General features: G+C 44.7%; 3 protein-coding genes across 3 annotated transcripts; 2 read left to right on the top strand and 1 right to left on the bottom strand.

Moving 5' to 3' along the window:
• Positions 550-1,497, bottom strand: LOC100522147 (olfactory receptor 2A12-like). Its single transcript, XM_003128091.2, has one exon. It carries the CDS (start codon positions 1,495-1,497, stop codon positions 550-552), a length of 948 nt encoding a protein of 315 aa, XP_003128139.1.
• On the top strand, positions 13,732-14,670 carry LOC100737941 (olfactory receptor 2A12-like). The gene has a single exon (XM_021097630.1). The coding sequence runs from the start codon at positions 13,732-13,734 to the stop codon at positions 14,668-14,670; it is 939 nt and encodes a 312-aa protein (XP_020953289.1).
• On the top strand, positions 27,019-27,966 carry LOC100737983 (olfactory receptor 2D3-like). Its single transcript, XM_003482113.2, has one exon. The coding sequence runs from the start codon at positions 27,019-27,021 to the stop codon at positions 27,964-27,966; it is 948 nt and encodes a 315-aa protein (XP_003482161.2).

The raw sequence follows: 27,994 nt of genomic DNA on the forward strand, positions 1-27,994 counted from the left end.
CAAGCTGAGTTCGGACCAGGTTATTAGCCATATTGTTACACAGACGCATCTAAAATAATTCTAGCTTAGATTTCGTAGTACCAAGTGTAAAGCAATGTTGATATTACTTGTGAGTGCAAGTCAGGCAGTAAAGCAAGACTGTTTCTGCATAATCTGTCTACTGTTTATGTCATCTTCACCCCTAGTCCTTTATGCTGTAGAAAATATGTGTGTGTGTTAAACATTTGGCTCTGATTATATTGAATTGACATAAAATTCCAGAGATGAGAGAACCCAGGAAAAACAAAAAAGCAATAGCTTTGAACCATAAGGACATAGTTATTGTGAAAGAAATCCTTTGCCTTCAGTACTCAACTGAGTCGTTGGGTGGTGGCAGCTGAAGATTTTCCAATCAATGAGAAGATTTTCAGTGTAGGGGTGGCTTCACCCTTTCTGGGTAGCTCACAGCCTCAGAAAGGCTCAGATTGGTCAGAACCAATATACATGTATGATACCACATGAGCCCCATCAAGTCTGCTCATGATTTTGACAACTCTGAAACATGCTGGGTCATGGAGCTGTCCCTCTGTCACCAAGTACTTTCAGAAAGGCCCTCTTTACACGCTTGTTCCGCAGACTGTAGATGATGGGGTTGAGGAAGGCAGAGACAACATTGTAGAAAAGGGCTAGCTTCTTGTCCCTCTCTGGGTCATACCAGGAGCCTGGCCTCATGTACATGACCATGGCTGGCCCATAGAACATGGTGACCACCGTGATGTGGGAAGCACACGTGGAGAAGGACTTGAGTCTCCCCTGGGATGAACGGATTCTTAAGATGGAGGCAAAGATGCAGATGTAAGAGGCCAGGATGCAGGAGAGTGGGACCAAAAGCAGGATGAAACCCAGGATGAAGTCCAACCGGTCATTGAGGGATGTGTCTGCGCAGGCCAGCTTCAGGACAGCAGGGACCTCACAGAAGAAGTGGTTTATCTTGTAGGGGCCACAATAGGGCAGACGCATGGTGAAGACAGTGTAGATCAGGGCCCCAGCTATGCCGATGGAACAACAGGCTGTGACCATCTTGACACAAATGGGACCGCTCAAGAGGAGGGTATAGCGGAGGGGGAAGCAAATGGCTATATACCTGTCATAGGCCATAGCAGCATAGAGGACACACTCAGCAATGCCTAGGACCAGGAATATGAACATCTGGGCCACACAAGCTCCCCAGGAGATGGTCCTCCTCGGATACACCAGGTTAACCAACATCTGGGGCACAGTGGTGGAGACATAGCTCACGTCCACCAAGGAGAGGGTACTGAGAAGGAAGTACATGGGTGTGTGGAGGCGTGCATCCAAGTAGGTCAGGGCGACGATGAGCCCGTTGCCCACAAGTGTGATGAGGTAGAGAAGGAGGAAAAAAGTGAACAGAGCCATTCTGACCTGAGACTCAGTGGAGAAGCCAAGGAGGATGAACTCGGACACAGAGCTGCGGTTCTCCTTGCTGAGGCTCTGCATGGTGACCTGCCTATTCAGGAGGCACTGTTGTCACACTTTCAGGCATCTAGGTTCCAGGGTACAAGGCTGAAAACAAGACTTCAAGCAAACAAGGTCTTATTCCAGCAAGAAGAACGTGGAGGTCTGGGGACGGAGAAGTTATCTGAGGCTAAGAGCAAAAGAGGATGGGATGACATTTTTGTGCTGAGCTTTAGGGATGAAGAAGAAAAGTGATCCAGATCAGGAAAGTTTATGAAGGGAGGCTCAGAGTCTTGGACGTTGAGAGGAGACACATTCAAGAGACAAGCGTTGTCTGGATGATGGAGATAATAATATGAGAGAAAGAAATATGTGTGTGTGTGTGTATGACTGGATCACTATGCTGTATAGCAGAAATGGACACAAAACTGTAAATGACCTATAATAAAAAATAAATATATACAAAAAATTAAAATTGAACTCATGACAAACAGAGAGAGAGAGAGGGAGGGAGACAAGGACTGGTTAGCAGTGTAAGTGGCAAACCCTGAAGCCAGGACGATGAGGGCTGAGAATGAGGAGGTGCCTCCATCCTCCTTCGTACTAATCCACACCCCAGACCTGGACTTTCTCAGTAGCCTCTTACTGGCCTGCCTTCCTGGTCCACCCGCCAGCAGATACCATGTCATCTCTCATGCCCATTCTCATGCCTCTTTAGAATATAACTTGAGACCTTTCCCATCCGGTTCTAACCACTTTTCAAGTCTGTGTGATGTGTCATGACCTCAGTGAGAGTTCTGAGCCATGATGCTAACAGCTTGGCCACCAAAAGATCCTAGTCTGGGCAGCCGGGGTGCCCTTTCTCTCTGACCCACAGATCTCCCAAACTACGTTTCTCAGTATCTACCATAAACGCCATGCAAATCTCTACCACTCTTCCCCAGAACTGTTCATGTGTTGGAGTATCTCCCATAATCCTTTCTACTTCTCCATATCTCACCAACCTTCAAAGCCCAGCTTGGGTTTTGCCCTCCTTACCAAGCCAGTCTATTCTTGTGGGTTTTGTGTACCGTCTTCCCACCAGGCTGTAGGCAGAGGCTATGTCTGTTAGCTCTGTCTCTCCACAGTGTCTAGTTGGGACCAGAAGATTTCTTTCAGAGCCCTGCTCTAGTACCAGTTTTCTCTGCTTAGAGAGCAGATTCTGCTCTGCCTTCCTCCAAGCTGATGAGTGGCAGTTCGAGGCTTGAATCTGGAGTCACTGGCTGCATAGCCTGCCAGATGCTTAACCACTATTTGCTACTGTCCTTTGCAAAGACACTCATGAAGAATGATTACGTCAATCCCTCTCACTCAGAAAATTCCGTATTCACATCTGCTCTCCTTTCTCCACTCGCCAACCCTTCCTTGTCCCTTCCCAGCCTCTGTCTTCTGCTAGAGAAGAAGAAAGAGGATCCCTAGTAAGAGGTCCATCAGGGAGCCCAAGGACGTATTCTGGGTATAGGGGTGGGATGTGCTCCTGAGGGGAACTTTGCAAGCCTGGAAACGGCCCTGGTGGTGCACTGGAAGTTCTGCTCCTGCTCAGTGAGGGCAGGTGCCCCCCTCTCCTCCGCCAGGTCATAGGGTAGAAAAGAGAAGAGAGGGGTTCCCTTGCCCATTCTTGATGGTACCCCGGGAAGGAAATTCCCCCACCCCTCACTCAGCCCCACCTACAAATGACCAGCATCCTGTTTTCAAAGCCTCCTTCACTCCTGTGGCAGCATCAGCCTGGTTTCTCTTGGTCTCATGCAGTACAGTAGAAAGCAATTCTCCCCTCTTCTTTGCAAGGTGGCCCTACTAGAGCCATCTGTGCCTCTCTTAAGTTTGTCAGTTGTAGAGCAGCCCTGGGGGGAGAGGCTTCCTGCTTCTGCTTGCAGACCCAGGAGACCTTTTTGCATCAGAATGGGGTTGGAGAGTAGACTTCCATTCCCCCCAAAGCCCTAAAAATCCCATGTCCATGCTGGTAAGTGCAACACAGAGCCCCTGGGCAGGATGGAGGGCACAGACAGAAAGCTTAATTCCTCCAAGACATTTTGGGCTCAACCCCTAGAGCTAGTGAGCTGGGCATCCTTCTGCAGTTTCCATTTGGGGACTGAAATTCCTTCCTACTGGGAATTAGAGGAGGGAGGAGTCTTATGGCTGAGTGGCCATATCCTGTGTGACTCAGTGATGATATAATAAGATGTGCTTTGTTTCCTTCTGAAGAACTTTAGTTTGCATTTTATATCCTTAAGCATCTTATCCAAGGCCACTTTTCTGGCAGAGATAAAACTAAGGCTTGGATATAGATAATATAAATGCTGCTAATATTTATTAGTGTCCTTGTAACTACCATTTATTGAAACCTACTATTACTCAAGGCCATACACCTCATTGTAGTATAACTGTTACCAAACCTATTACTGTAGTAACAACCACCTGCTATTGAACACTTATTCTTATCACCGGGTGTTACACATAGCATAATTAATCCTCACAAGGTTGGTAAGCCATTTGATAGCTCAGGAGGCCCAAATAGTTGGAGGAAATTAAGTGGCTTGTTCACATTACACAGGAAATAAATTGAAGAGTCTGAATTTGAACCTGGATCTAGATTTCAAGTAATTCTACTGCAGCTTTTCTTTTCTTTTCTTTTCTTTTCATCTTTTTAGGTCCTCACCCATGACATACGGAGGTTCCTAGGCTAGGGGTCAAATCAGAGTTGTAGCCACTGGCCTATACCACAGCCACAGCAATGCCAGATCCGAGCCACACTGGCAAACTACACCACAGCTCGCGGCAATACCAGATCCTTAACCCACTGAGCGAGGCCAAGGATTGAACCTGCGTCTTCTTGGATGTTAGATTTGTTTCCGCTGAGCCATGATGGGAACTCCTACTGCAGCATTTCTATGTCCAGAGTGCAATACTATTTTACAGGGTGTATGTAGTCAAATTTTAGAATATCTGAATGGTTAAGTGTAGGAGCCAGGTGGTCAAAGGCCAAGACAGATGCACACTCTTCCTTTGGACCCACTTAAAGGACATGTTTCCCAACAAGGTACATCTTGGGTCCTTTTGGAATTCTAGGCGAGAAAGGCAGCAGACGCACATGGCCTAATTAAGTGCTGTAGGGCTCACTGGAAAGGAGTCTGTCTCATGAATGGAAATCACTGACCAACTATGAGAGATGGTCCAGCCATGCAAGGTAGAATTCAAATCCTGAAGGATGTGGTGATGAAGGTCAAATTCAGGGCAAGGTGAAGTCCAGCTTGGGCCCTGGGGGACTTAAGGCCAATGGAGAATACTTTTACCTTGGTAGAGGTCAGCGATGAAGAATCCAGATCAAGTGATACTTAGAGGTCAAAGGGTGTTTGTCTGCAGGAGCATGGCCTGAGCCACTGGATGGGAACTGAGCACAGAGCTGGTTGAGTCCTGGTAACTGTGAGGAGTCCCAGAAAGAGCACATCATCTTAAAGGACAGGCAAAACCAAAGATATCCTGTGGCATAACTAGAATTTGAAGTTGGACAAGCCAGTGGTCAAGCAGGACTGGATGCTCAAAGCAAAGGACTGGACTGCTTAGGTCCCCAGAGATGTAGCACATTCATCCAGGCAACGCAGAGTTTTAGAGCTGACTAGTATAAGCTACAGCACTTGGTCCCAACTGTGGGGAGATTTTAGGACAGCCAAAGATAGGATTGGGTCGGGTGATCTCGTATTCCAGTTTTCATGGAACTGTTATGGTTTATGCCTATTGCAGATCACTCAACTCCTGTAATTCTTTAAAACACTCTCTTTCACTCTCGAAATGTGTCTAAGTTTGGACATTGTTTGGTTTCCTAGATTAGGAGACTGTGAGCCCGGTCATTACCTGATCTGGGGTAGGCTTACTCAGGACACATGCAGTAAATGTTGTACAGTATAGTCGTAGATCTTTAAAACAATTTTTAATTGAGGTAAATAATTATAAAATTTATGTGGAACCGCGAAAGACCCTGGATTGCCAAAGTAATCTTGGGTTTGGGGAAAGAAAAAGAAAAAAACTGGAAGTCTCACACTTTCTGGCTTCACGTTATACCACAAAGTGACAGTCATCAAAACAGCCTGGTGCTGGCACGAAAACAGACACACAGATCAATGCAGCAGAATAGAAAGCCCAGAAATAAACCCACATACCTATAGTCAATAAATTTATGACAAAGGAGGCAAGAATGTATAATGAACAAAAGACAGTCTTCAGTAAATGGTTCTGGGAAAACTAGACAGCTACGTGTACAAGAATGAGACTAGAACATTTCACACCACACACTAAATAAACTCAAGATGGATTAAAGACCTACATGCAAGACATGCTGTAACAGAAGACGCGGACTCAGTGGTTTAAATAACAAATACTTATTTCTCACAGTTCTCAAGGCTGGAGGTTTGAGATTGGGGTAAGATGCTTATTGTATAATGTTGAGTTTTCAAAAGGCAGAATACTTAATACATTAGGATTTGCTGCAAAATCCAGGAAGCCCAGCTAACAGTGGTCTAGATATGCAGGAGTTAATTTTTGTTGTTGCCCAGAATTTCTAGAATCTTATCTAGAAAAACAGATTTGTTTTTATCCCAACAGAAAAGCAGTTAATGTTTTTGAACATTTTTCCATATCCCCGGTACTGTCAAAGTGCTCTACCCGCCTTAAGACATTTAATCTTCATAAACATAGCGTATTGCACCTTCCTGCCTGAATTAGCCTTAGGCATTTACAATTCCTCTGCAGGAGTTAATTTTTTCACAAGAAGTCCTGAGGTAAGCAGCTATTTGTATTAGTTCATGATGGATAATGTTTGTGGAAGGACCCCTGTGATTCTCTGAGCCTTTTCCTGTGGTGTCAAGATGGCTTGTTCTTTTGCAAACAAGACATTTGTATTCAGGCTGAGAGAAAGTGGAGTTAAGGGAAACGGACCTCCCTTAACTCACAGTTACTCTACACTTTAAATAAATGAATATTTCACAGACATTCCTCAGCTGTGTCTAAAGTGAATCAGCCAGTGACTTCCTACTCCATATGTGACTGTCCTTCCCAGCCAGGAGGCTGCATGGTTCTCTGCCTCTGGTCTGGCTTCTGCCGGATCACGACACTGGGTTCAGCTCTGGTTAGGAGCACAGCCTGTGTGGTCAGACAAAACTGCATGCATAATCCCAGCTCCACTCAGACTACTTGGTGCTCTGAGATTCCATTTTGGTATCTATAGAATGAAGATAATAATGCTGCATGGATTTGGTAGACATCAAATGTCTGGCCCATAATGACTACTCAAAATGAACAAACCCACTAGGAAGTATTGTTATGATATAGGGAACAGAGCTCCATTTTACAGAGAGGAAGCTAAGCCTATGGGAAACTAAATGGCTTGGCCAGGTCACGGTGACCAAGTCTTATGACAAATCCCTGGGCCTTCTGTGCTCCAGTTGCTTCCCCAGAGGTTGTCCTTGGGAGACCTTTGCTGCTGAGCAGAAGGGTGGGACTCTCCCTGGGCTGTCAGTGGAAAGCCTGACGGGGCTGCTGCCTGGCATTAGAAGCACGAGATGGGAGTAGCAATCCTGCTAAAGGAAAACAGGCAGGACCAGGGCATGAGGGCTTATCAAGGGAGAGAGGGTGACCCAGACAGCCCCAAACATCCTCATAAGGAAAGGCAAGGCAGGTAGGGCCTATTGCATCGTCACGCAGACTGGGGACCCTGGAGGACAGAGGAGAGGTGGGAGAGTGGAGGGGCAGGGTGTGGGGCAGAGGAGTGCTTTAGAGAACATATCACTGATGTCATAAAGGACCAGAACTTACTTTTAGCTCAGTACGAGAAAGGATTTTATGAAGGGCAGAGTCAAGTCTACCCAAGCTGCCTTGAGAGGTAATGAGCCTCCTGTCCCAGGGGAGCATGTGAATAGGCGTTGGAGCACCCTTTGCCGGGGAGGCTGCAGAGAAGATGTGTTCCCTGGTAGGGGCTGTGTTCTTCTGGACTGCCTCCAGTTCCTAGGTTTGGTGAGTCTCTCATGCTGCCCAGAACGGATCTGTGGGGTGTCACTGAGGGCTCACAGAGGGACCTGCGACATGGAGCATATCAAAGCAAGACTGGGGCAGAGTCTTACTCTGCTTAGCTCATAGGGAACATCCTGAGCAGGCCCACCTGTGAGAGACTGCAGGAAGGAAGAAAATAACACATCCCCTCCCGGCTAGAAGCAGGACTTTACCTCCTCCCCTTTGGTATAAAGGAAGCCGAAATTCTAACTTGGAGAAGATGGTTCTTTAAGACGTTAGTCTGCCATCTTCTCTATCTGCTGTCTTTCCTAATCAAGTTGCTATTTGTTGCCCAAAACTTTGATGCCCTGTGGGTCTGGAAGGGGCCTGAGTCTTCTGTGGCTGCTTGCTCTGGACTTGGGCCCAACCATATTTTCAGCTGAGTATCAGCCATAGATGACTCAGGCCCCTTCCAGACACAAGATCTGGGGGGAGGGACAAGGGTAACCCTCCTTGGCCGAAAGGCAAAGACCAGGGCGGGGACAGAGTCTTACTCTGAAGGCAGCATCTGCCTGCAGTGTCTGGGGAGGCTGCATGTTTCAGGCATCCACACGGGCTGTGCTCTGGCAGGAGTGATGAGTGAAGGTGGGAGCAGTCCCGGCCCATTCACTAGGGGCCCATCAGAGCCAATGCCTGCTCTCTGGGCCCAGGCTCCTGGGGCCTCTCTGACCCCTGGATTCTGTTTTTGGTTTCCAACCTTTTCTAGTCTAGTGATACTCTTTGCTGCCTGTCTCCTTGTGTGTCCATTTGTGTATGTTGATCCTTCCTGGTCTGCCTCTGTGCCTCTGTTCCTCCTGGTCTGGGTCTCTGGTCTGTGCCCTAGTCCATCCTTGCTGCTCTTAGATGGGGAGCTCCACCCTAGATCCCTCTTTACACCTGCTCTATCCTCAGTCTCCCAGGATCTCAGGATCCTGCCAGGCTCCCCTGGCTCACCCCATCCATCCCCTGACATAGCAGACCCCAGGCCCTCAGAGAAGGCTATGCCCTGGTTACCCTGTGCCCCAGAGCCAGCACTTCCTCCTCTTTACAGACAGCACTGAGGACTCCAGGAGCTGCTGGACACAGCAGGGGAAGGGCATATGGAAAAGGGCCAGCTCTGGCACCTTGCCTGGCCTCTGACTTCCCATCACGATGGCCACTCCCCTCAGGCAGCTCGCTGGGAAGGAGCCATGGTGTGGAGGTCAGAGGGGACATGCAGGCTCAGGGAGAGCCAGACTGTGTCACTGTGCGCAGAGGGGGCACCAGCAGCCTGACACTGTTGCCTCCCCACATCTGCTTGGTCTGATCAGCTGCCTGCTCCAGCTTCACTTGCTCTGATGTTTTGGCCACAACTTCTGCTTCTTCTGCCCCTTTCACTTCAGCTTCTACCCTGGAGGAGGCAGGAAATGAAAGGGCAAGTGAGTGAGTAAGTGGTGGGGGAGAAAGGAAAGACCCGAGTTCAAGCAGGTCAGTCCAACCACCTTCTTGTCAGGGATGCTCAGAGAGGCAGCTTTTGCCTAGTGGTTTTAAGCACAGGCTCTGGAGTTGGCTGCAGCTGTGACCCTGGGCAAGTTGTGTGACTCTTTCCTTATCTGTAAAATGGGTATGTTTGGGGTTAGCAGATGCACACTATTACATATAGAATGGATAACAACAAGGTTCTGCTGTATAACATAGGGCTCTATAGTCGATATCCTATAATTAACCATGATGGAAAAGAATATTTAAAAGAATATATATATTCACACATATATGACCATATATATTCACATATATATATGAATCACTTTGCTATATAGTAGAAATTAACACATTGTAAATCAACTAAACTTTAATAACAAATAAAAATAGCATGAGAGGAGTTCTCATCATGGCTCAGCAGCAATGACTCCGACTAGGAACCATGAGGTTGCAGGTTTGATCCCTGGCCTTGCTCAGTGGGTTAAAGAGCCCGCATTGCTGTGAGCTGTGGTGTAGGCTGGCAGCTGTAGTTCCAATTAGACCCCTAGCCTGGGAATTTCCATATGCCACAGGTGTGGCCCTCAAAAGGCAAAAGACAAAAAAATTTAAAAAATAAAAAGAAATTAAAAAAATAAAAATAACATGAGAAAAAATGGGTATAGTAATAATGCCCACCTCACAGGGTTGCTTTGTGCAGGGCTCATGTTCAATATGTAGCCATTCCGATATAGCTTTTCTTGTTTCTTGTGGAAGGTGTCCATTCTGATGGAAGCTGCCTTATTTATCATCACATCTTTCAACTACCACCCCAGTTATGGGAGTAAAATAAAATACAATAAAATAAGGCGTGTAAAGCACATACTACAGCACCAAGCACATAGTAAGCTGTTATAATTATTATTATATATTATATAAAATATTGCATTATTATTATTGTTGTTAGTATTAGCTGGGGCAGGAGATTCAGAATGCTTGGTGCCAACTCTCCCAATCTTCCTCCTTCAGTCAATTTGTGCCTTGATTTCTCCTGGGGACTCGTGACCTCCACACACAGGTAATTCTCTGCAGATCTCTGAGGAACAGGAAAGAAAAGTTACGGAGAGAGAGAATGTCTGTGTTCTTTCCTTTCTCTTTTTTTTCTGGCTTCCCGGGGTCTCCTGGTCTGTAGATCATTCAGTAAGCATATTTCAGGGCTTGCTATGTGCCATGCTCTGTATAAAATAAGAAGGTTATACTGGGAAATAATAAAATTATGCACAGTGAAGCTAAGCTTCTCATGGTGGCTGTGTCTGACCTGTAGGACTTCCAAGTTAGCTTGGGCTTGCCTTGAGCTAAGACAGAGCCCAAGGATCTGGTCAGCTGGCAGCCTGGAGTTCTGGTCCTAGTTTCAACTCTGCAATAAACTCCCACTGTGACCTAGGATACATCTCCTGCCTAGGTCTTCTCTCAGCATCTGGCATCTCAGGCCACTGTAATGCTCTGTTTCAGCCCTTGCAGCAGCTAAAGATCTCCCTACAGTGTCTGACCTGCCATGGAGTCTGGCAACCAAAGCCGAGTCTGGCTTTAAGGAGCAAAGCCGGGTTACACTAGTCTAACTCTCTTAGGCTTTTCCCCAAAAGACAAGGGAGCCACTGAAGGACTGCAGGAGTGGCACAGTCAGATTTTTGTTTTAGCAAGAGCCCTCTGAAGGCCAGGGGAGAGAATGAACTGGGTCAGGATCCAGCTGGAGGACTGAGATGAAGCCCGTTTGAGAGGAAGATACTGAGTGTCTGGACAGAACAGTGGCAGTGGGATTGGAGAGGGAAGAATGGGGGTGAGAGGCATTTTGGAGGTGGCAGCAGTGGAACCTGGGAACAGATGGGATGCAGGGGGGATGAGAAAAGAGCCACCTTTTCAACAATACCTTTATTGTCCCAAGTTTCCGACTGCTGTGTCTGCAGTGATCTTAGAGCTGCCATTGATTACTCAGTGTGTGCGTGCACATCTATACCCATATAGCCATAGTATTAAATTAAGTCCAACACAGGATTCTTTGCTCTCATGATTGCCATTCCCCCACTGAGAATCAAGGACAGAAAACATTTCTGCATATTGAGGACTTTAGTTGAGTTCTGTGTAGCTGAGAATTTTCTGCCCCAGGGAAACCTTGTTGTTAGAAAAGAATGAGTGAGATTCGGTTTCTCCAGTACATTTCTACTCTGAGACTCAGATTCTCCATCTGTGAGATGGAAGTTCTGATCCATATCCTTTACTTCTCAGAGTCATCATGAGCCTCAAAGAGAGAACGAATGCCACAGTCCATTGTAAGGTACAACCCCAAACCTGAATTCTATAATTTTGGCCCAAATGTAGGCACAGAGGCACGGTTCACATGGTAGAAAATGATGCTGCCCTTCGTTATCCCTCACATGGGGTTTCTAGTTCCTATTCCTGAGAGTCGGGCAACTTTTCCCCAGGAAATGTTTTACCCTCAAGAGCGTCAGGGGCAGGATGATGAGGACCCAGGAGTTCAAGGAGCCCAAGTCTCCAACCCAAAGTCCTAGGTGTGAAATAGCATCCTTGCGCATACTTTGCTGGGTTACAGACTGGGTTCCAGCTTCCCCCAGCCTCCCCTGATGGCTCAACATTAGACTCTTAAAGAGCAAGTGCATTCGCTGGATAAGTGTAAAAAATGAAGTTAGAAACGGTAGGGCATTTTCCCCACTCTTGGCCCCAAGAATATCTCATATTTGGTATTTTTCTCAGGAAGAAGGCTTGAAATGTCAGTATTTTTATTCCTGTTTTTTTTTTTTTTAGTTGAGGAAACCGAAGTCTAGGAAGTAAGCTAACAACCCGAGGTGACATAGCAAGTAAAGCCAGAGCCAGAATTCAGCAGAACCACTGTCTCCAAACCCCATGCCCTTTCCACGCTGCCATGCACTTCGTATCCTTTCCGGATCACCTGCCCCAATACCATAACACTTTATGCAGAAACTGAGGCCAATCTGAGGGCACACTGAGACCTACAAAGACCCTTTGGTGAAAGGTAGGGATTTAATCATAGGAATTTGCCTATTGAATCACATCTGTGAAGGTCCTAGAAAAGTGCACAGCACATAAGATGTTCAAACTCTGTGCAGCCCTTTGGCCAAAGTCAAGAAACCCTCTGAGGTATAGAATGGAGATACAGGTTCTTGTGAAGACTCCTTCCTGACGTCCAGAGGAGAATGAACAGGTTGGAGAACAAGTTGGTTTGTAAAAGGGAATGTCCTTCGTATCCCATTACAAGTTAATCACTAAAGGGATATTGCCCATAAGCTTAAATTAGACAAATAGCTCACCTCTGGGAACCCTGCCTTCCAAGTAATAAAACACTTCTGCTTAGCTCACAGGGAACATCTGAGCAGGCCCACCTGTGCGAGACTGCAGGATGGAAGAAAATAACACATCCCCTCCTGGCTAGAAGCAGGAGTTTACCTCCTCCCCTTTGGTATAAAGAAGCCGAAATTCTAACTTGGAGAAGATGGTTCTTTAAGACATTAGTCTGTTGTCTTCTCTATCTGCTGTCTTTCCTAATGAAGTTTCTATTTGTTGCCCCAAAACCTTGTCGTTCAATTGCCTTGTCGTGTGGCAAGCACTATGAGCTTGGACTCAGTAACAGGTTGGGTCAGGTAAATTGGCTCTCGGAGAAGGAATAATATTGACAGCATCCAGGTTGCTCCCCATTTCCTAAATATCAAGGATGCACATAATATCTCTTCAGTGAAGCTGTCCTCTCCCTGTTTCCATGAAGAAATGGAGGCTCTGGGAGGTTAAGTTGAAAAAGAACCAAGAGTCAGACACCAAAAGAGTTAATGAAATGCTGGCTTTTACGGGGAGAAGTAACAGCACAGACATTTGGGAGAATGAAAATTGATTGAGGGCATCAAGTATAGTGAAGTAATTCTTGGGATGTTTGCTTGCATAGCTTGGATCTGAATCTCAGTCCTATATATGGAGAACCATCCAGAAATGCTACTAACATTTATTATGCATCTATCACTCAGGTTTTCCATATGAAGCTTTTCATGCCAAAAAATTTAAGCTTTCCATGCATCGTTCAATCCTAGTAGCAAACTTGTAACAAAGAGACAATTATCCACATTTTATACCCAAGAAAGTAGTCTCAAAGGAGTAGGGGGCGGGGCAAAGGGCTTACTGAAGGTCCTTCACTTAGTAAACCGTAAAGCCAGGACTTAGAGCTCAGTGTCCCTTCTAACGCTCCCTAGTCTGTGATGGGAAAGTGGGTGGTCAGAGCGCTATCCTGGCCTGGGGCAAACTGACGGTAAAATTAAAGTGGAAAAGTTAATTGACATCTTCGAGAGGACCAAATAGGTTGTCCCACTGCAATTTGACGAACTGCATAGGGTCTGTATGCTGATGTTTATCTCTGAGCGCCTGGCTGCCTTTTACTAAAGGAGATTGGGATGCGAAGGCCTGACAGAAAACACCTAGGCCAGTGCTTTCGTTTCACAGATGAGGAGACCGAGGCTAAAACGGGTAATTCCTGGTCGGCCAGAGGCAATGTGGGTGCCTTTTCCTCTTCATAAATGTCCTAGGAGAGGTGGCAGTGGGTAAGAGCAGGTGAAATGACCTTCCATGTCGAGGGAGATCATGGTGTTTCATGACAACTGGGCAATAACCACTATCCTAGCCCTATTAGTAACGCTCAGTAGGGGATAGCTTTCCTAGTTCTCTGTCTGAATGGGTCCTTTCTTTTTCATTTAGAAGCAGAACACAATGCAAGGGTCCAACCAGTCCTCTGTGACTGAATTCATCCTTCTGGGCTTCTCCTTCAGCCCTGGGACCACTCCTCTGTTCTTCTCAGCCTTCCTGATAACCTACCTGTTGATAATTCTGGGCAACAGCTTAATCACCAGTCTCATCTTCCTGGACTCGCACCTCCACATACCCATGTACTTCTTTATTGGCGTACTTTCCATGTTGGATCTGGGCTATACCACTACAACTATGCCCCAGATGTTGGCACATATGGCCAGCCAAAAGACGACCATTTCTTTTGCCAGCTGTGTAGCTCAAATGTACATTTTCTTGGTGCTTGGCATCACTGAGTCCTGGCTGTTTGCCATCATGTCTATAGACAGGTATGTGGCCATCTGCCACCCACTCAGGTACAAGGTCATCATGAGCCCATGGCTGTGTTGGGTACTGGTCATATTCTGTGGACTCTGGGGTATCATCTCTGCTCTCGTTTACACTGTCTTTGCCATGCGCCTGCCCTACTGTGGCCCCAACAAGATCAACCACTTCTTCTGTGAGGTCCCTGCAGTCTTGAAGCTGGCTTGTGCGGACACCTCACTCAATGACCAGGTAGACTTCATTCTTGGCTTTAGTGTCATCCTGGTTCCGCTCTCCCTGATCCTTGTCGTTTATATCAACATCTTCATTGCCGTCGGGAGGATTCGTTCCGCCCACGGGCGGCGGAAGGCCTTCTCCACCTGTGCCTCCCACATCACCGTGGTGACCATGTTCTGTGTGCCAGCCATGGTCATGTACATGAAGCCTGGCTCAGAGGCCTCCCCGGAAGAGGACAAGATGTTAGCCCTGTTCTACAATGTCATCTCTGCCTTCCTCAACCCCATCATCTACAGCCTCCGGAACAAGGACGTGAAGAAGGCTTTTCTCAAGGTGATGGGCTGGGGCAGGGCTCCAGGATGAAGCCATGGAAGAGGAGCTGGAGGACAAGAGAACAGGACTCATTATGCAGTCAGTGACCTGGACACTCACTCACATGACCCGGTAGCAACCGTACACCCCCCCTCCCTTAGCCCCAAATCTCAACTTTATTCAAGTCCTTGGTGGCAGACCTGTCATGAAATGTCTTCCAGGCACTTTAGACTTTTCATTCTGTTTTGGTCTTGAGTCTCAGTGGTTAACCAAAGAAGAGTATCTGAGCCATTAGGATCTTTTACTGAGATGGAGGGAATGGGCTTTGGGGATGACCTGTGGCTGACTCTTGAGAAAGGAGCCTTACCCTCTGGAAACGTCACACATGGTATTAGGTTATCTGGGGATGGACAGGGCACCGACATCACAGGATTCCTGGCGAAGGGAGGATAAAGGAGTGAGTGATATTGCATTATCTTACAGGCCATTGCGTGCGTGTTTCAGACATGCAGACTAGAGAGAAGCTGGGATGGCTGAGGCCAGGTGTGAACATGCGCCACTGACCTTTCCAGACTCATCTCAGTTCACTCTGCTCCTCTTCCCCTCACCCTATGTAGTCTGGCTTCTGTATTTACCTTGCATGTGCCACACTATTTTCCATTTCAGGGCTTCTATGTAGGCCATTCCTTCTCTCCACCCCTTGCACTGCACTCCACCTCCATCCCATCCTGTTATGCTGTTGATTTCCTGCTAATCCGTCAGCTCTGGCTTAAACTGAAGCTCCTCAGAGAGGCCTTTCTTTGAGCCTCCAGAGTGAGTTAGCCTTCCAAAGAACCCTGTGCTTCTCTCCTATGACAGTGAAGGCATGCATTTAAACATGAGTTCTCTGTATAGACAGCAAGTTCCAAAAGGCAGCGACCATGAATGTCCAGCTGAGGGCTGTATCCCTAGGATCTCACCCTACGCTTCTTCCATAGTGGCCTTCAATGGATATTTTAGTGCATGAAGGAGTGAACACACCACTGGAAAAACTAGAGAGGGAAAATAAAGCCAGTGAGTGGGAGGATTGATGGATTCAGACTAGCTATATGTAAGAAATAGTGGCAGGTACAAAAAGGGGAGGAGATGAAATAGATGTTGTCAAGCTATAACTATATGGAAAAATTGTTTGCTTTTGTTATTAATAAATATGAGTTGAGCCACTGGAATAACATTTTTACCATCAAACTAGCAAAGTTTAGAAAAACAGTAATACTCAATACTGGGAAGGATGCAGTAAGACCGACACTCAATTCATTGCTGAAAAGAACATCATTAGTTCTACCTTCCCAGAGCAGTGCCTTCCACAGAGCAGTTACCCCATATGCATGTTAAATGAAGAGCAATAAAACTAATAATTACGGCTCTATTTATTAAACATTTATGTGCCAATAAGGTTTTAAGAATTTTACACATAAGATTTATTTAATAAAAATACCAACAAATAGAAAGCATATAACAATGTTTATCATGAACTTTCACAATGTTTTTATACTCAGATCCAGAAATTTCACTTCTAGGACTTTTGTCCTAACAACAAATCCTGGAAGCGACCAAGTTTTATGTTCAAATATATTCATCAAAGGATAATTGGAAATAGCTATTACATATATGTCAACTTTATGAAATACCATGCAACCAATACTTCATGTTTTGAAGTAGTATTTAATTACATTGAAAAGTATGATATAATGTTAGGTGGAAAAAACTCCAGGTATAAAATTGAGTGTATAAAGGCAGTCCAGTTTTTATAAAATATGCATACATTCATTTTTAAAAGCCTGGAAGGATATACCTTAACAGGTTAACGTTGGATATCTCTGAGTAGTAAGATGATAAGTAATTTTTAATTATAATTTCCTCTACTTTAAAAAATTTCTACAATCAGCAAATATTGTCTTTATAGCAGGAAGAAATAAAGACGACATCAAAAATATCTGTTGGAAGTTCCCACTGTGGCTCAGTGGGTTAAGAACCTGACTAGTATCCATGAGGATGCAGGTTTGATCCCTGCCCTTGCTCAGTGGGTTAAGAATCTGGCATTGCCGCAACTTACAGCATAGGTCATAGATGGAACTCAGATCCAGTGTAGCTGTGGCTGTGGTGTAAGCTGGCAGCTGCAACTCCTATTCAACCCCTAGCCTGGGAACTTCCATATGCCATGGGTGTGACCCTTAAAAGAAAAAAAATCTGTTGTCTTGTTGGAGAAAAGAAAGTATGCCTATGTTGTTGGCATCATTTATTCATTCATCAAACATTCATTGATGCTTACTGTATAAATCAGGCCTAATGCTAGGTCCTGTAGATACAGGCATAAATAATCCAAGTCCTAGTCTGGTGAGGAAGAGGCAAGTACTAAGACAAGGATGCTATAAGGTACTTCTGGAAACATATTCAAAACACTGAAGGAGCAACGAGGAGGTGGGCCAGGCTCCACAGCAGAGACCATATTTCTGTTGGATCTTGGAAGCATGAGTAGAAGTTTGATAATTGATGAAAAGGATAGGGAGCCGAGGTGGGGTGTTTCAGCCTGAGATTTGGAGGTTTTGGAGAATGGGCAGAATGGCTGGAACACAGGTCCAGGCAGGGGACAGTAGATGTGACAGATAGGGCCTGGCACCTGTCAAAGATATTAGGTTTCTTTCTCCCCTCTAAACAAATATTTTCCAAGGACTGTTACCTGGAACTCTGGTCCTATGAAACATTCTGTGACAAAAAGATTTCTTGCTCAAATAGGCTCAGAAACATTGCTTTCCATGAAGACTCTGAGAAGTCCAGTAACCATGAACAAATAGATAAATGAACAACAATAACCAAAAAACAAAACAAAACAAAGAAAATACCTACACTGACTGTGTTAAAAATATTTAACACAATATTTTCCAAACTTGTTGGATCACAGAACTGTTTCTTTGTGCAACATTTATTAGCCAAAGAAACAAGTACTTTCCAAAAATGTTTTGAGAAATGCTATGGTATGCATGGATAAATTTGAGAGGGAAAGGCAGAAAAATTGGAAGTGACTAAAGTATACCTCGAAGCATCACCCCTCAGGGTTAGTATCTTTATTCACTGCTTCACGTCTCTGCGTACTGCTTTACCCAATTGAGATCATATATAAATTCTGTTCTATAGCCTTTCTGTGTGACCTATATGTCTCTTCCACGTGTATTTTCCATAATTTTACTTACTACACTTCAGTTTGTATATTTCCTTTTGACCTGATTTCCAGTTTACTAATTTTCTATTCAGTTTGGTCTAAGCTACTGTGAAACCCGGGAATAAATTCTTTACTACAATTACTATCTTTTTAATACTAAAATTTCAATTTTATTATTTTTTAGTTTCCAAGGCACCACTGACATTCTCCATCTTATTATTTAATCACAGTTATTTTAAAATTTAGGTCTGATTGCACCATTACCTAGATTTCCTATAGGTCCATTTCTATTGTTTTAAGTTTTCTCTCGATTTTGAGCAATTTTTTTTTGGTTTTGTTTTTGCTTTTTAGGGCTGCACTTGCAGCATATAGAAGTTCCCAGGCTAGGGGTTGAATCGGAGCTACAGCTGCCAGCCACAGCCACAGCCATGGCCACAGCCACAAGGATAAGAGTCATGTCTACAAACTACACCACAGCTCATGGCAACCCTGGATCCTTAACCCACTGAGTGAGGCCAGGGACCGAACCATATCCTCATGGATACTAGTCAGGTTTGTGCTGAGCCACAATGGGAACGCCAAATAGATTTTTATATATTATTTTTGCCTGGCAATTTTTGATTAAATTTTAGATACTGTAAAATGTGTAGAGGCCCTGGTGAGGCTATATTCCTTCAGAATGGATTAACGTTTCTTCTAGCGGGCAGTTTGGGCAGTGAGAAAAATCTCCTTAAGTTATTGAGGCACTGAACTGACTCGACGCTGTGCTTTAGCCTTTTACTTATTGGTATATTTCTGGTTTACCCTTGCAGTTCCCTGGGAGTCCCAGATGGAAAGTTTGTGATGTTTGGCAGGTCCCTCCCTCCCTCCCTCCTCACCCTCCTCCTCGCCCTGCCAATTTTTTTAACCCTTCAACTCCCTGAGCGTATCGTCTTAGTCTCTTAGGGTCCCCTACTTTTCTCACAGAATATCATGAGCATGTCCCCATGCCCTGAATATCTCTGCAAAGGATTGTATTCTAGCTGATAACCAGCCATCCTCCTCTGCCTCCTTTTTCTCTTTTCCCCCAAGTAGTGGCATAAGGACCATTTCTGTGCATAAATCATTAACATAACTTTTTTGGGGTTTATTTATTATATATATATGTTTTTTTTTCTCTTGCACAGCATGATGACCCAGTTACACTTACATGTATACATTCTTTTTTCTCCTATTACATGTTCCATCATAAGTGACTAGACAGAGTTCCCAGTGCTACACATCAGGATCCCATTGCTAATCCATCCCGAAAGCAACATTCTGCACCTATTTACCCCAAGCTCCCAGTCCCTCCCCTTCCCCCTTGGCAACCACAATTCTGTTCTCCAAGTCCATGATTTCCGTCTCTGTTTAAAGTTTCCTTTGTGCCATATATTAGATTCCAGATACAAGTGTTACAATATTGTCTTTGTCTTTCTCTTTCTGGTTTACTTGACTCAGGATGAGAGTCTCTAGTTCCATCCATGTTGCTGCAAATGACATTATTTTGTTCTTTTTATGGCCGAGCAGTATTCCATTGTGTATATACACCACATCTTCCTGATCCAATCATCTATCATTGGACATTTGGGTTGATTCTACGTCTTGGCGATTGTGAATAGTGCTGCAATGAACATGCAGGTGCATGTGTCTTTTTTAAGGAGAGTTTTGTCTGGATATATGTCCAAGAGTGGGATTGCTGGGTCATACGGTAGTTCTATGTACAGTTTTCTAAGGTGCCTCCATACCGTTTTCCATGGTGGTTGTACCAGCTTACATTCCCACCAACAGTGCAGGAGGGGTCCCTTTTCTCCACACCCCCTCCAGCATTTGTTATTTGTGGACTTATTAATGATGGCCATTCTGACTGGTATGAGGTGGTATCTAATGGTAGTTTTTATCTGCATTTCTCTAACAATCAGGGGTGTTGAGCATTGTTTCAAGTGCTTGTTGGCCATCTGTATATCTTCCTTGGAGAAATGTCTATTCAGGTCTCTTGCCCATTTTTCCATTGTGTTGTTGGCTTTTTTTCTGTTGAGTTGTATAAGTCGTTTGTGTATTTTAGAGATTAGGCCCTCGTCAGTTGCATCATTTGACACTATTTTCTCTCATTCTGTAAGTTGTCTTTTTGGTTTCCTTTGCTGTGCAAAAGCTTGTCAGTTTGATTAGATCCCATTGGTTTATTTTTGCTTTTATTTCTGTTGCTTTGGGAGACTGACCTGAGAAAACCTTTGTAAGGTTGATGTCAGAGAATGTTTTGCCTGTGTTACGTTCTCTTCCAGGAGTTTGATGGTGTCTTGTCTTATACTTAAGAACTTTTCAAGGACTCAAGGTCAAGAAGAATGCATATAAAGGAGAGCCTATGAAAAAAATGATTTGGCAGAAGACTGAAACTGTCTATAGCCTGATTCAATTTGGTTTTTGAGATTTCCTCTATTACAAGAATTAGCATCGAGATCTAGAAATAACTGCATCCATGTGAGTTAGTGTGAAGGCAGAGTATTAGCATCAAATACCTTCAATTGATGTGAAATATTCTTTTATGATGTGGTATGATTCCCTTCAGCTTAAAAGTCTTTATTCTAACTGTAGTATTCGGCTCTATTTGATGCTTCTTGCTCAAAATTTTACCTTTTCCTTGGCTCGCTGGCAGACGCTATGGAACTAGATGAGAAGTTCCTTAGGAGAGGTCAACCTAAACCTTGGCAGGTAAACTGAGGTCTCTTCTTGGAGAGGCAGAAAGTGCAAATAGCTCTGAAAAATGGATTGTCTGAGAAGACAGCCATTGTGTCTACGTATAAATAAAATTTTTTATTACAGAGCAGCTGAATCCTTGGGGTTGGAATAGGGATTTCCTAACATATCCAGCATCATAGAAAGAAGGGATATATGCGATAGGGGTGAGAAAAGATAAGATGGAAGGAAATTCTAAAGTCCTAAGCCATTAAGCAGTTCATTCCAATTCCGTTATTGGGATTCAGTATAGTAAACATTAGCCTTCTATAATGTTAAAACTGATGAATATACACCTGCAACCACCTGCTTGAATGACATGCAACTTAATATCTTAAGGCAGCTTAAACTTAACATGTCCAAAAGGAGACTCATCACCATTCACTTCCAACCTGCTGCCCTAATGGGCTTTAGGTTTCAATAAATGGTACAACCCAACAGTCCAAAGGGACTAATGCCCTACATCCGATTAGTCACCACAAAACCCCATTAATCCTCTCCAATCTGTCCCCTTTTTTCCATTCCCACTATACCTGGCCAACAAAGCCTAATAACCTCTCACTTGAACTCTTAGTAGACTCCAACTGACCTTCCTCCTTCTAGTCTTAAGCCAAACTGGCCACCAATCTTTCGAAAACACTACTCTGACCAATGGCGTGCTGGTCAATATTTAAGTCAGCTCTCTGGTGAAAATAAAGAACTCCAGTTTGTTTTGTGTGCCAGTTTCTTTGGTGTAAACACTCCCGCCATGACCGATTTCAAGCTACCAATGTGACATCACTGAGCACAGAGTTGGAAGGAGCTGAGCACCATCAGCTCTCACGAGCCACTAAACCACATCACTCTCTTGAATAATAAATTGCAGTGGATACTTGATACCCTCAGGATGTACTATAAACTCTTCAGGCTAGCCTGCAAGAACCTCCATGATCTGGCCCTCATAGTTTCTCCAGGCTCATCTCTCCTTTGCCAACCACTACTCCTATCCAACACACAGCTTGCTCAACACTCACTTTGTGCTTTAGTTTGTGAGGACAAAGATGGGAAGTGATTTTTCAAGGAGAGCTAAAAGCAAGTAGGGCAGATACACAAATGGAAAGAGGCCAAACGTAGGCTTGCCTTAAGTGAGATCCATCAGTAACTGGAGAGATGGGGTAACATGACAAAGTGGGGTCAGAATACCTGGCTCTGAGTCCTAGTGACCTTGCAGTTATTTCTGAGCACTGAGCTCAGTTTTCCCACCTCTAAAATGGGAGTTCGGGTAGGCAACACCTAAGAGCTTTCCAGTTCTGACATTCTTTTTCTATGGAGGCCTAAGTAAAGTTCAGATAAGACTAGCAGAGCAGCTAAGACTTGGGTCCTGGTATTAGCTGACTAGGTACTCACCTAGGGGCCCCAACATAGAGGCCTGAGGTAAGGGTCCAACTTCCCCACTCCTTAGCTCTAGTTCCCCAAAATTTTAAGGTTTCCTTTGGGACACGGGCAGCCCTTCTTTCTCTATCATAATTGCTCCCTCCTTACTGAACTTTCTCTGAGTAATGGTATCCCACACAACTAGAAGTCTCCTGAGGTGCCACTGGGATCTATTTGGCTGCACCCTTAGGGAGTCTTTGATCCTCGATACCCAAGGGCCTCATTAATACACCAACCAAGTATCTCCCAGGGAGCTGCTGAGATGCAGCAGCTTCTGGGGAGAAGCTAAAATAGGACTCTCTTATAGGCCAGTAGGTGGATATTAGAGCCGCCCAAGGCAGTTGTGGGATCTGGGTGGAGGAGGCATGGGTACTAGGCCTGGGGTCAGGGTGGAAGGATAGGTTAGGAACATGAAGGACAAAGACCAGAAGCCTGCGAAGGGTGCTCTCCGCAGATTGCTGTCAGCCATAGCTCTGGCACAGTGTCACCTGCAGATGGTGCAGACGCAGCAGAGTCCGGTGAAGGGAGGTCGTTGGAGAATGACCTCCAAGGAGGCCTTTGAGCGCTAACTACTCTGCAGGCATAGTGTTAAGCAACTTTGTATGTGCTGCTTCAGTTAACCATCAGGACAACATTTCGAGATAAGCACTAATATTATCACTGGTTTCTGGAAGAGAATGACACACAATTTAGACAACTCTCCCAAGATCACTCTGCTAATTAGCAACGCAGACAGAACTTGGACTCAGATCTGATTCTGGTGCCGCGCTCTTCGTCATTCTTCTATCTTGGATGTAAAGTAATTGGCCCATGGTGAGTGCCTAATGAAATCATCCCCACCTAATGACATGCCAAGCGGCACAAACTAAGGCTTGAAGAGCAGCTCATTCGAGGAAGGTAATACAAGGAATATCCACTTGTTCTTGATTTCATTTCTCCCGTTTTTCCGTCTAACTTTATTTCATTTCACAAATTGCCAAGAAGAGGATTTTGGTTGTCCAGGAGTGGGTAATCCAGGTAGAAGTCATCAAAGAAGACCTTGATAGTAATTTTGAAAGAGAAGGTGACGGAGGAAACTGGGGATTCCCAGTGGACCGGGAATCCGTTCTTGCAACAAACTCAGTCTTATATCATTGGCCTGACTTCATTGAAGCCATTAATCTGACATTTATTAGCCCTTACTCATACCCTGTGCTATGAATTGGAGATGGAAAGGTAAGACATGGTTCTCCATCTTTAAGGAATTCCATAAAGCAGTGCACAGCTATGGGGAATAATATCAGAGCCCAGAGGAAGAAGGGGGTGGGAACCACAGAATACGTCCATGATTAGGATTTTACCAAGAGGAGAAAAATAGACAAGGGCATTTCAACTGGAGAGTGACTTAATAATACTAGTGATAACTGAAGCTTATTGCTATAGTGTTACATACAACGAAAATATCATTGAGTCTTCACAGAACCCTTCAAGGCATGTTATTCTCCCAGTTTTAGAGACGACACAATGGAGGTTTAGTGAGATTAATAACTTTCTCTGGGTTGTACTGTTGGTAAGTGGCAGAGCAGGATTCAAACCAAATTTCCTTTGACTGCAGAGACTCTGCAGCCTCCTGGGTACATACTGCCTCATGGAAAATAGATTTATGAAAGGATCTGGAATATTCATAGGATGGTGAATGAGTTGGTTTGTCTTCAGCTGGAGTCAGCAAACCCTTCCTCTAAAGGGCCAGATAGTAAATATTTTAGGTTTTGTGGGACATATATGGTCTCTGCCACAACTTCTCAACTCTTGTGGTAGGGCAAAGTAGCCACAGACATAAGTGAATAATTTTTTCCAACCAAAAACCATTCCTAGCTATCAAGATGTGTGGAAGTACAGGAAATAAAGCTAGAATGCCAGGTAAGTAAGAATCAGATTACAGGGAGTTCCCATGGTGGCACAGTGGTTAATGTATCTGACTGGGAACCACGAGGTTGCAGGTTCGATCCCTGCCCTTGCTCATTGGGTTAAGGATCCGGCGTTGCCATGAGCTGTGGTATGGGTTGCAGACGAGGCTCGGATCCTGCGCGCTGTGGCTCTGGCTTAGGCCAGAGGCTATAGCTGCGATTCGACCCCTAGCCTAGGAACCTTCATATGCCACAGTAGCGGCCCAAGAAAAGGCAAAAAGCCAAAAAAAAAAAAAAAAAAAAAAAAGAAGAAGAAGAAGAGTCGGATTCCAAAGGGCGTCGAGTACCATGGGAAGGAATTTAGGCATTAGCTCATAGATAAGGGGAGTTTTCAATGGCTTCTAAGCAGGGAAAGAGCGTGGCCAGCTCTGCCTTTTCGAAAGTCACTCTGACAGTGTATAGGTTGGGTTGGATGGAAGAAAGGCTAGAACAGGCACGGCCGGGGAAGAAGCTCTTGCTCTTCTTCAGCGAAATGCTCTTCTGGATGTTTCCTGTCCCCGCTCGGCCTTGGACCTTGCATGGTCCTCCTGTTGGTGTAGATACAGTCGCTGCTTAAATTGTTGACATTGTCCCAATTTCATTCTTAGAACACCCTCTCAGAGGAGACAAAAACAACGAATTTTGAACAGGAAAGCATAACAAAGATATAAAGCAGGCTTTATAACAGTGGTCTCCTCAGCTCGTAGCCTGACATTTTCCTCAGGCTTTTCCTTCTTTCTGGAGGAAGCCTACGCGGGGCCTTCTCAGGAGGCAGGAGAGTAAGCCCCTGACGTGGGTACCCGTCGTAGCTCTCAGGGGAGCTCCCTCTGTGCAAAAGTAAGAGGGTAGAGACATTACATTATCTTACGTTTACGTTACTGTTGACTAATAGTGTATTCCCACTTCAGGCTTCCTAAGTTTTCATTAGTACCACATCTCTTTGTTCTGACTCTAGATTCTGTTACAAGTTTGTGTACATAGTGAGAAATGGCTCCTAAAATCAGATTCTCTGAATCTTTGTGTCATTGAATTTTGGAGTCATTGAATTTTGGAATTTTATTTTATTTTACTTTATTTTTAATTTTTTTTTTGGTCTTTTTGTCCTTTTTAGGTCTGCACCCGCAGCATATGGATGTTCCCAGGCTAGGGGTCTAATCGGAGCTGTAGCTGCCAGCCGATACCACAGCCACAGCAACACCAGATCTGCACCATGTCTGTGACCTACACCACAGCTCACAGCAATGACGGATCCTTAACCCACTGAGCGAGGCCAGGGATCGAACCCACAACCTCATGGTTCCTAGTCGGATTCGTTTCTACTGAGCCATGATAGGAACTCTGAATTTTGGAATTTTGGAACATTTATGGCAAAAGTGACTTTTAATGTAGGATATTGTAATTTCACATCCAAAGCAGTGATGTTACCCCTGAATGATATATAGGCTTATAGCTTAGGCCTGAAAACATCTAAAAACGGAGAGCTTGCTATTTCTCTCTACAATGCTGTGCAATGTCTACTTTCTTCCCTCTAAAAGAGTTGACACACGGGTCAGTTTCTCTCTTGCCTAAAGTGGACCTATTTTGTATCTGGTGACCTGCTAAACCCTTCAGCAAAAAAGCTGGTGCGAGAAATACATTTCGGACCAGGAGTTTGAGTCCTGGCTCCTCCATTTACTCTGTCTGACCTTGGATGGATGATTTTATTAAATGAAAGCAGTGGTACTGATCTCGACGAGTCATGGTGATAATTTAATGATAGCATTAATTAAAACATTTTCAGAGAGTACCATTTTATAAATTACTCTTTCTTTGGGATCTGGAAAAGGGGCATATCTAGACATTACTGTTCCGTTGCAAAAGGATTAAGAGAGAAGGACTGGTCTGTCTTATGTTCTACGGCCCAGGCCTCCCAGTGGGATTGAGGATTGAGTCTAAATCACACTGAGGACCCATTCCTACCCCCGCTCGTCCTACTCAGCTCTGCCCTGCAAGCAACATGGCCGTGGAGGAGTCCTTACTAGCTTTTAAGAAAAGCCTCCAGACACACAGGAACTTAATTTCCAGGTGAATATGCCTCTTCTTCTTCTTTTTTTTTTTTTGAAAAATGCTAGATGCACAGAAGTTTTCTCTGGGTTTCAATTCTTGAGTCTCTGGCAGTATTTATTTAACTATAAATAAATACAGTTGTAGCCACTGCAGGTAGGCCTGGAACAGAGAGGGTGAGGGAATAAAAGTTCTAAGAGAAAGATTTCTTTCCCCCTATAAAATTTTCTTTGAAACTTTTCCTGAAAGTTTATGGTCTGTGGGTTTTCAAAGGTACAAAGAGGAAGAAGGCAAAGGAAAGAAGTCAGGGGTTTTGTTTTTTTTCACATTTACCTTGTCCTTGGCAGCACCTATCTGTCTTGACATTTGAAAGAATTACTTCAGGAAATACAGAGAGCTCTAGAACTTTTTGGTATTTTATATATATATATATATAAAATATATATATTTTATATATATATATATATATATATTTGTCTTTTTGCCATTTCTTGGGCCACTCCTGCAGCATATGGGAGGTTCCCAGGCTAGGGGTCTAATTGGAGCTGTAGCTGCCAGCCTATGCCAGAGCCACAGCAACGCGGGGCAGGGATCGAACCCACAACCTCATGGTTCCTAGTTGGATTCATTAACCACTGCGCCACGACGGGAACTCCACTTTTTGGTACACTATAAAACATTTTGTATTTCTTTAGCTTCTTTACTTTGGTTAATGGGGTGTGTGTGTTTGTGTGTGTGTGTGTGTGTGTGTGTGTGTGTGTGTGTATGTGTGTTTCTTCAAAATAAGATATCTGCTACGTACAATTTCTTCCACAGGGGCTTTGGAATTTTATTAAAGCTAGTTATTTAGACAGACTGAAAATATTTATAGACTCTCTACTAAGTGCCTGGAGTAATGCTAGGCTAATTTGGATAGAATATTCCCTGGCGTGGAGGTGGATGTCTGGTTTGACTGCATGGTTCTGAGAGGCATTCAGTCCCTGCATCTATGGATCTCCCATGAAATTCTCTCACTGCGACTGCAAGGAGTTTAGGAGTATGTCCTCTTCTTTCCCCAGAAGGAAGGCCATGCATAGCCGAGGTTGGAAAAATCACAGCTCTGTAACTGAGTTTATCCTCCTAGGCTTCTCTAGAAGTCCCAGAACCAACTGGATTCTTTTCTTCCTCTTCCTCTTTCTTTACTTACTTACAGTCCTGGGAAATGGGCTCATTGTCACCCTGATCAGAGTGGATGCACACCTCCACACCCCCATGTACTTCTTCCTCAGCATCCTCTCTCTACTGGATCTCAGCTACGCCACCACCACAGTGCCCCAAATGTTGATCCATCTAGTAAGTGACAGTAAGACCATCTCTTATGTTGGGTGTGTGGTCCAGATGTATGTTTTCCTGACCTTGGGCATCACTGAGACCTGGATTTTTGCAGCCATGGCTTATGACAGATATGTTGCCATATGCTACCCACTCCACTATGGGGTCAAGATGAGCCAAACCCTGTGTGTACTTTTGGCAGTCAGCTCTGCCTTTTGTGGTATCACCTGTGCCCTTGTCTACACAGTCTTTGCAATGAACCTGCCGTACTGTGGCCCCAATGAGATCAATCACTTCTTTTGTGAAATTCCTGCTGTCTTGAAGTTGGCCTGTGCAGATACAACCCTCAATGACCAAGTGGATTTTATCTTGGGTTTCATCTTGCTCCTGATCCCACTGTCCCTCATTCTGGCCTCATATGTTCGCATCTTTGTGGCTATTCTAAAGATTCGCTCTACCCAGGGGCGAATCAAGGCCTTCTCCACTTGTGCTTCACATATCACTGTGGTCACCATGTTTTGTATTCCATGCATGGTCATGTACATGAGGCCTGGCTCCGAAGCCTCCCCAGAAGGTGATAAGAAGTTGGCTCTGTTCTACAATGTCATTTCTGCCTTTCTCAACCCCATCATCTATAGTCTTCGGAACAAGGATGTGAAGAGGGCTTTCCTCAAGTTAGTCGGAATGAGTGAAGATGCTCAGTAAGCATGGAGTAGGACTGTCTGCAATGCCT

Source organism: Sus scrofa, chromosome 6, assembly GCF_000003025.6.
Source record: "Sus scrofa isolate TJ Tabasco breed Duroc chromosome 6, Sscrofa11.1, whole genome shotgun sequence".
Lineage (NCBI taxonomy): Eukaryota > Metazoa > Chordata > Mammalia > Artiodactyla > Suidae > Sus > Sus scrofa.